Source organism: Hypanus sabinus, unplaced genomic scaffold (assembly GCF_030144855.1).
Source record: "Hypanus sabinus isolate sHypSab1 unplaced genomic scaffold, sHypSab1.hap1 scaffold_986, whole genome shotgun sequence".
NCBI classification, from domain to species: domain Eukaryota; kingdom Metazoa; phylum Chordata; class Chondrichthyes; order Myliobatiformes; family Dasyatidae; genus Hypanus; species Hypanus sabinus.
In genome coordinates, this window is record NW_026781842.1 from 152233 (window position 1) to 161710 (window position 9478).

At 49.4% G+C, this 9478-nt stretch overlaps 1 protein-coding gene and 1 long non-coding RNA gene across 2 annotated transcripts; both read right to left on the reverse strand.

The window, feature by feature from the left end:
* Positions 1 to 1085: 1085 nt before the first annotated feature.
* Positions 1086 to 2236, reverse strand: LOC132390608 (uncharacterized). Its single transcript, XR_009510951.1, has 2 exons — positions 1374 to 2236; positions 1086 to 1175 (listed from the first exon to the last, which is right to left on the reverse strand). It is a non-coding gene; the product is annotated as an uncharacterized LOC132390608 (long non-coding RNA).
* A 558-nt stretch (positions 2237 to 2794) lies between these two features.
* On the reverse strand, positions 2795 to 5652 carry LOC132390611 (zinc finger protein 239-like). The gene is made up of 2 exons (XM_059963211.1): positions 5521 to 5652; positions 2795 to 4513 (listed from the first exon to the last, which is right to left on the reverse strand). Exons 1-2 carry the CDS (start codon positions 5594 to 5596, stop codon positions 3603 to 3605), a joined length of 987 nt encoding a protein of 328 aa, XP_059819194.1. The 5' UTR covers positions 5597 to 5652; the 3' UTR covers positions 2795 to 3602.
* Between the last annotated feature and the right edge of the window lie 3826 nt (positions 5653 to 9478).

The following is a 9478-nucleotide window of genomic DNA, read 5'->3' on the forward strand; positions in this document are numbered from 1 at the left end:
AGAGCCTCTTGAACAGGCACATGGATGAAAGAAAAATGGGTTGTGGGGTAGTGTGGGTTTAGTACTTTTTTTAAGGATCATATGGGTCGGCACAACATGGAGGGCCGAAGGGCCTGTACTGTGCTGTGGTGTTCTACGGAGATAATGCTAAGGCTTTATAAGATACTAGCCAGGCCACATTTGGAGTATTGTCAACAGTTTTGGGCCCCCTATTTCAGAAAAGATGTGTTGTCATTGAAGAGAATCTAGAGGAGATTCACAAGGATGATTCTGGGAATGAAGGGGTTAAGTGTTTGGCGGCTTTGGGCCTGTACTCACTGGAACTTGGAGGATCCCATTGAAAGGACTAGATAGGGTGAATGTGTAGAGAATGTTTCCGCTGGTGGGTACCCAGAACCAGAGGGCACAGCTTCACGATTGCAGGCAAAACTTTAGAACAGAGGTAAGGAGGAATTTTGTTTTATCTAGAGAGCAGTGAATCTGTGGAATGCTCTGCCACAGACTGTGGTGGAAACCAAGTTCATTCGCATATTTAAGACGGAAGTTGATCGATTCCTGATCAGTCAGGGCATCAAAGCATATAAACAACAGACAATAGGTGCAGGAGTAGGCCATTTGGCCCTTCGAGCCTCAAGCCAGCACCGCCATTCACTGTGATCATGGCTGATCATACACAATCAGTACCCCGTTCCTGCCCTCTCCCCATATCCCCTGACTCCGCTATCTTGGGATCTTTCTTGAAAGCATTCAGAAAATTGGCCTCCACTCCCTGATATGGCGAGAAGGCAGGTATATGGGGTTAGTGGGATCCAGAATCAGCCTCGATGGAATAGCAGAGAATACTTGATGGGCTGAATGGCCTAAATCTGCTTCTGTGCCTTATGTCTTATGGTCTCAGCATGTTCCCTGTCTGAGAGCTTTCTCTCTACACACACACACACGTTCCCTGTCGGAGAGGTTCAACCCACTGCACACCAGTGTAATACAGTGACAGATCTGTGCTGAGCTGCAGATAAGATCAACACGAGATTAACTGCACAACAGCAAGAGAAACAAAACTGTAAACAAATAAAGTTTAAAACATCTCAGATTTATGGGCAGTTTATTGAAACGTCTTTGTTCAGAGTGCCGCAGTACAAATCACTCTCCCCAGTGAGCTCCTGTAAATATTAACACTCTCCCCGGGAACCCTCAGTAACGATTAACACACTCCCCAGGGACCCCCCTGTAAATATTAACACTCTCCCCAGTGAGCTCCTGTAAATATTAACACTCTCCCCGGGGACCCCCCCCATAAATATTAACACTCTCCCCAGGGACCCCCCCCATAAATATTAACACTCTCCCCAGGGACCCCCCCCATAAATATTAACATCTCCCCGGGAACCCTCAGTAACGATTAACACTCTCCCCAGGGACCCCCCCCATAAATATTAACACACACACCGGGGAACCCCCTGTAAATATTAACACTCTCCCCGGGACCCCCCCCATAAATATTAACACACACACCGGGGAACCCCCTGTAAATATTAACACTCTCCCCAGTGAGCTCCTGTAAATATTAACACTCTCCCCGGGAACCCTCAGTAACGATTAACACTCTCCCCAGGGACCCCCCCCATAAATATTAACACTCTCCCCAGGGAACCCCCCCCAATAAATATTAACACACACACCGGGGAACACCCTGTAAATATTAACACTCTCCCAGGGGACACCCTCTGTAAATATCAACACTCTCCCCAGAGACCCCGCTGTAAATATTAACACTCTCTCCGGGAACCCCCCCCCAATAAATATTAACACACACACCGGGGAACACCCTGTAAATATTAACACTCTCTCCGGGAACCCCCCCTGTAAATATTAACACTCTCCCCGGGACCCCCCTGCAAATATTAACACTCTCCCCGGGGACATCCTCTGTAAATATTAACACTCTCCCCGGGACCCCCCTGTAAATATTAACACTCTCCCCGGGACCCACTTGTAAATATTAACACTCTCCCCAGAGACACCCTGTAAATATCATCACTCTCCCCAGAGACCCCTGTAAATATCAGCACTCTCCCCAGGGACCCCCTGTAAATATGAACACACTCCCCGGGGACCCCCCTGTAAATATTAACACTCTCCCCAGGAACCCTCCTGTAAATATTAACACTCTGCCCGGGAACCCCCCCCTGTAAATATTAACACTCTCCCCAGAGACACCCCTGTAAATATTAACATCTCCCCGGGACCCCCCTGTAAATACTAACACTCTCCCCGGGACCCCCCTGTAAATATTAACATCTCCCCGGGACCCCCCTGTAAATATTAACACTCTCCCCGGGACCCCCCTGTAAATATTAACATCTCCCCGGGAACCCCCCTGTAAATATTAACACTCTCCCCGGGACCCCCCTGTAAATATTAACACTCTCCCCGGGACCCCCCTGTAAATATTAACACTCTCCCCAGGAACCCTCCTGTAAATATTAACACTCTCCCCGGGAACCCCCTGTAAATATTAACACTCTCCCCAGGGACCCCCCTGTAAATATTAACACTCTGCCCGGGAACCCCCCCCCGTAAATATTAACACTCTCCCCGGGGACACCCCCTGTAAATATTAACACTCTCCCCGGGGACACCCCTGTAAATATTAACACTCTCCCCGGGGACACCCCTGTAAATATTAACACTCTCCCCGGGGACACCCCGTAAATATTAACACTCTCCCCGGGGACACCCCCTGTAAATATTAACACTCTCCCCGGGAACCCCCCTGTAAATATTAACACTCTCCCCGGGAACCCCCCCCTGTAAATATTAACACTCTCCCCGGGACCCCCCTGTAAATATTAACACTCTCCCCGGGGACACCCCGTAAATATTAACACTCTCCCCGGGGACCCCCCTGTAAATATTAACACTCTCCCCGGGGACACCCCGTAAATATTAACACTCTCCCCGGGACCCCCCTGTAAATATTAACACTCTCCCCGGGGATACCCCCCTGTAAATATTAACACTCTCCCCAGGACCCCCCTGTAAATATTAACACTCTCCCCGGGGACACCCCCCTGTAAATATTAACACTCTCCCCAGGACCCCCCTGTAAATATTAACACTCTCCCCGGGGACACCCCCCTGTAAATATTAACACTCTCCCCGGGGACACCCCCCTGTAAATATTAACACTCTCCCCGGGGACACCCCTGTAAATATTAACACTCTCCCCGGGGACACCCCCCTGTAAATATTAACACTCTCCCCGGGGACACCCCGTAAATATTAACAGAATCCCACACTGTTTGAATGTTTTGCATTGCTCATCGGCGTCTACATTACAATGCCTCTCACCATCAATTCCCACGACCTGTGGATCACTATTAATCAAATCTCGTGGTGTCCCGGAAACATTCTCTATGTCCCTGGGAGGGGTTAGTCTGTGAGCACAGCATCCACCTCATCACCCAACAGCCCCTCCAAATGGCTGCAGACATCAGTGTCGAAACATCTGCAGAATTCTGCCAGTCAGTTTCCAAAAGAGCACAGAATTGCACGAGACACATCCTCAATAATGCAGGGCTGCCTGATCCAGACCGGCTTGCTCAGGGGCCCTCTGAGGGGCCAGTGTGGAGCCGCTGGTGGGCACGTAACGACACGGCCCGGGTGAAGCATTTTCCGCAGGCGCCACACTGAAACGGCTTCTCACCAGTATGGATTCGCAAGTGGCGCGACAGCTTGCCCGACTCCACAAAACCGCGGTCGCAGAGGGGGCAGCGGAAGGGCCGCTCGCCGGTGTGGGTACGCTGGTGGGCGGCCAGGTTGCTGGAGGTGACGAAGCCCTTGCCGCAGAGAGAGCAGCGGAAGGGCCGCTCGCCCGTGTGGGTGCGCTGGTGGGCAGCCAGGTTTCCGGCAGCGATGAAGCCCTTGCCGCAGGCGCCGCAGCGGAAGGGCCGCTCGCCGGTGTGCGTGCGCCGGTGCTGCGCCAGCTTGCCTGACTCGAGAAAACCGCGGCCGCACTCGGAGCAGCGGTGGGGCCGCTCGCCGCCACCGCCGTGCGTCAGCTGGTGCCTTGAAAGCTTGCCTGCCTCGGCAAAGGCGCGGCCACACAGCCGACAGCCGTAGGGCCGCTCGCCGGTGTGTGTACGCTGGTGCACAGCGAGGTTGGGCGAGGCAGCAAAGCCTTTGCCACATATGGTGCATTTGTAGGGCCGCTCTCCAGTGTGGGTGCGCCGATGGGCAATGAGGTTGCTGGACGAGACGAAGCTCTTGCCGCAGACAGGGCAGCCGAAGGGCTTGGCGCCGCTGTGGACCCGCCGGTGGTCGGTCAGGTTGCTGGAGGTGACGAAGCCCTTTCCGCAGATGTCACACTCAAAGGGTCGCTCGCCCCGATGATAGCGCTGGTGTGACTCCAACACACAGGCCCACCGGAAGAGCTTACCACACAGTGAACACCGGTAGCTGCCACTCTCCTCACTGCTGTCATTGCCCACGGGCCCCTCCGCCGGCTCCATCCCTGTGTAAGTGCAAGGGAAAAGGGTCATGCAGTACATGTTGTGTGTACGGACTCAACACTACTAGGGAGTCTGCAAAAGGACTTGGACAGATCGGGAGAATGGGCAAGAAGTGTCAAATAGAATATAGTGTAGGGAAGCAGTTTGGTAGAAGGAATACTTTCCAGACAGGAAGCACGTTCAGAAACCAGAGGTGCAAAGGGGCTTGGGAGTTCTGTGGGATTCCCTAACCCTAATGGTGGTGAAGAAGGCAATTGGAAAGTTAGCATTCACTTTGAGAGGACGACAATATAAAAGCAAGGACATAATGCTGAGACTTTCTCAGGCACTGGTCAGACCGCATGAGCAGTTTCCTGCCCCTTATCTAAAAAAAAAACATGCTGACATTGGAAAATGTCCAAAGTTGTTTCACAAGATTGATCCTGGAAATAAAAGGGTTAACCTATGAGGGCCATTTAAAGGTCTTGGGTTGGAGTTTAGAAGAATTAGGGGAATCTAATTGAAACCTATCAATGAAAGGCCTTGACAGAGTGGATGTGGAGAGGACGTTTCCTTTGGAGAGTCTCCACAACCTCATAGTAGAGGGGCGTACATTTAGAACAGAGATGAGAAGGAATTTCTTTAGCCACAGGGTGGTGAATCTGTGGAATTATTGCCATAGACAGGGCAAGACATGGGAGTATAGGTTTAGTGGAGGTTCATAGGTTTATGATTAGTAAAAGCATCAAAGGTTACGGGTACATGAGGAAAATGAGGTTGAGGTGGGTAATATATCAGCCATGGTGATATGGCAGATCCAATTCTGTTCCTTCATTTGATGGTCTGATGATGTGCAGAACGGAATCCTGAGGGAAATGGCGGTCGCACCTCCCACAATCCCACGCGAGCGGGAACCCGCCCTGCAGCTGCGAGCACGTCCGCTCCCGAAGTGGGGAGCAGAGGAGCGGAGGCTCTGAGGCCTCGGCAGGGCTCGGCTCGGCTCGGCTCGGCACGACTCCGCTCCGCTTACCGCGATCTCGCCGCGACCGCCCGCTCCTCTTCGGCCGCCACGGAAGATGGCTGCAGGCTCCCGCAGCGCTGCGCATGCGTCGGCGGCGCCCCCCACCCCGGCTCAGGCGGCAATCCTCCCGACATACGTCGGTGCGCATGCGCTCCTCGCGACCCCGCCCACTCAGCCGTCACTCAAATGGGAGGGCGCTGACCGTGCTGGAACTGCGCGTGCGTCGTTTGCCGGCCGGCCGGCCGCTCCGCTCCGCTCTGCTCTTTGTCCTCCCTCAGTCCAATGCCCTAAATACACCCAGCACTGCCTCCACAAACTTACCACCCTTTGGCTAAAGAAATCTGTCCGCATCGATCCTGAGGATGTCCTAGACATACTTCCACATCTACTCTGTCTGGGCCTTTCAACGTTAGAAAGGTTTCAATGAGATTCCCCCCCCCCCCCCCATCTTTCTAAATTCCAGCGAGTACAGACCCAGAGTCATCAAACGCTCTCGTATGACAACCCTTTCATTCCCAGAATCATCCTTGTGAACCTCCTCTGGACCCTCTTCAATGCCAGCGCATCTTTTCTTAGATGGGGGGCCCAAAACTCGAGGAGAGGCCTCACCAGTGCCTTATAAAGCCTCAGCATCACATCCCTGCTCGTGGATTCCAGACCACTTGAAATGAATGTTAACATGACATTTGTCTTCCTCACCACCGACTCAAGCTGCAAGTTAACCTTCAGGGACCACCATGTGCCTTTGCAACTCAGATTTTCAGATTTTCTCCAGTTTAGCAGAGAATGCATATTTATTTCTAGTACCAAAGTGCATATGACCATGCATTTTCCATCATTGTATTTCATCTGCCACTTTCTTAATCATTCTCCCAATCCTTCTGCAGCCTACCTGTTTCCTCAACATTAACTGCCTCTCCACCAATCTTCCTATCATCTGCAAACTTGAACATAAAAGCATCAGAAACAGGACAAAAGGAGGCGGCCATCTGGCCCGTCGAGCCTGCTCCACCATTCAATAAGATCATGGCTGATCTGACCATGGACTCATCTCCATCTACCTGGCTTTTCCCCGTAACCCTTAATTCCCCTTCTATGCAAAAATCTATCCAACCCTGTCTTAGATATGTTTACTAACTTCAGCAGGCAAAGAACTCCACAGATTCACCACCCTCTGGAAAAAGCAGTTCCTCATCTACTCCCTGAAGTTTAGAGGCTATGTGCCCCAGTTCGTCTCACCCTCCAGTGGAAACAACTTTACTGCCTCTATTTTATCTATCCCTTTCATAATGTTTTATGTTTCTACAAGAACTCCTCTCATCCTTCTGAATTCCAGTGAGTACAGTTCCAGTCGACTCAATCTCTCCTCATAGTCTAACCCCTTCATCTCTGGAATCAACCTGGTGAGCCTCCTCTGCACCGCCTCCAAAGCCAGTATATCCTTCCTCTAGTACGGAGACCGGAACTGCACGCAGTACTCCAGGTGCGGCCTCACCAGTACCCTGTATAGTTGCGGCATAACCTCCCTCCTCTTCAATTCAATCCCCCCCAGCAATGAAGGCCAATGTCCCATTTGCCTTCTTGATAACCTGCTGCACCCGCAAACCAAACTTCTGTGATTCATGCACAAGTCCCTCTGCACAGCAGCATGCTGCAGTCTTTCACCATTTAAATAATAATCATCTTCCATTTTTCCCTCCAGAGTGGATGACCTCGCATTTACTAACGTTTACAACTACATCTGCCAGACCCTTGCCCACTCGCTTAACCCATCCATATCCCTCTGCAGACTTTTCATATCCTCTGCACAATTTGCTTTTCCACTCAATTTAGCAAACTTAGATACATTAAACTCGGTCCCCTCTTCCAGATCATTAATGTATATGGTGAATTGTTGGCAGGCCCAGCACCAATCCCTACAGCACACAACTCACAACTGATTGCCAACCAGAGAAACAACCATGTATCCCAACTCTCTGCTTTCTATTGGTTAACCAATCCTCTATCCATGCTAATATATCACCCCAACTCTCTGCTTTCTATTGGTTAACCAATCCTCTATCCATGTGAATACATCACCCCAACTCTCTGCTTTCTATTGGTTAACCAGTCCTCTATCCATGCTAATACATCACCCCAACTCTCTGCTTTCTATTGGTTAACCAATCCTCTATCCGTGTGAATACATCACCCCAACTCTCTGCTTTCTATTGGTTAACCAGTCCTCTATCCATGCTAATACATCACCCCAACTCTCTGCTTTCTATTGGTTAACCAATCCTCTATCCATGCTAATATATCACCCCAACTCTCTGCTTTCTATTGGTTAACCAATCCTCTATCCGTGTGAATACATCACCCCAACTCTCTGCTTTCTATTGGTTAACCAATCCTCTATCCGTGTGAATACATCACCCCAACTCTCTGCTTTCTATTGGTTAACCAATCCTCTATCCATGCTAATACATCACCCCAACTCTCTGCTTTCTATTGGTTAACCAATCCTCTATCCATGCTAATACATCACCCCAACTCTCTGCTTTCTATTGGTTAACCAATCCCTCTATCCATGCTAATACATCACCCCAACTCTCTGCTTTCTATTGGTTAACCAGTCCTCTATCCATGCTAATACATCACCCCAACTCTCTGCTTTCTATTGGTTAACCAATCCTCTGCCGTGTGAATACATCACCTCAACTCTCTGCTTTCTATTGGTTAACCAGTCCTCTATCCATGCTAATACATCACCTCAACTCTCTGCTTTCTATTGGTTAACCAATCCGCTATCCATACTAATACATCACCCCAACTCTCTGCTTTCTATTGGTTAACCAATCCCTCTATCCATGCTAATACATCACCTCAACTCTCTGCTTTCTATTGGTTAACCAGTCCTCTATCCATGCTAATACATCACCTCAACTCTCTGCTTTCTATTGGTTAACCAATCCGCTATCCATACTAATACATCACCCCAACTCTCTGCTTTCTATTGGTTAACCAATCCCTCTATCCATGCTAATACATCACCCCAACTCTCTGCTTTCTATTGATTAACCAGTCCTCTATCCATGCTAATACATCACCCCAACTCTCTGCTTTCTATTGGTTAACCAGTCCTCTATCCATGCTAATACATCACCCCAACTCTGCTTTCTATTGGTTAACCAATTCTTCTATCCATGCTAATACATCACCCCAACTCTCTGTTTTCTATTGGTTAACCAGTCCTCTATCCATGCTAATACATCACCCCAACTCTCTGCTTTCTATTGGTTAACCAATCCCTCTATCCATGCTAATACATCACCCCAACTCTCTGCTTTCTATTGGTTAACCAGTCCTCTATCCATGCTAATACATCACCCCAACTCTCTGCTTTCTATTGGTTAACCAGTCCTCTATCCATGCTAATACATCACCCCAACTCTGCTTTCTATTGGTTAACCAATTCTTCTATCCATGCTAATACATCACCCCAACTCTCTGTTTTCTATTGGTTAACCAGTCCTCTATCCATGCTAATACATCACCCCAACTCTCTGCTTTCTATTGGTTAACCAATCCCTCTATCCATGCTAATACATCACCCCAACTCTCTGCTTTCTATTGGTTAACCAATCCCTCTATCCATGCTAATACATCACCCCAACTCTCTGTTTTCTATTGGTTAACCAGTCCTCTATCCATGCTAATACATCACCCCAACTCTCTGCTTTCTATTGATTAACCAATCCTCTATCCATGCTAATACATCACCCCAACTCTCTGCTTTCTATTGGTTAACCAGTCCTCTATCCATGCTAATACATCACCCCAACTCTCTGCTTTCTATTGGTTAACCAATTCTTCTATCCATGCTAATACATCACCCCAACTCTCTGTTTTCTATTGGTTAACCAGTCCTCTATCCATGCTAATACATCACCCCAACTCTCTGCTTTCTATTGGTTAACCAATCCCT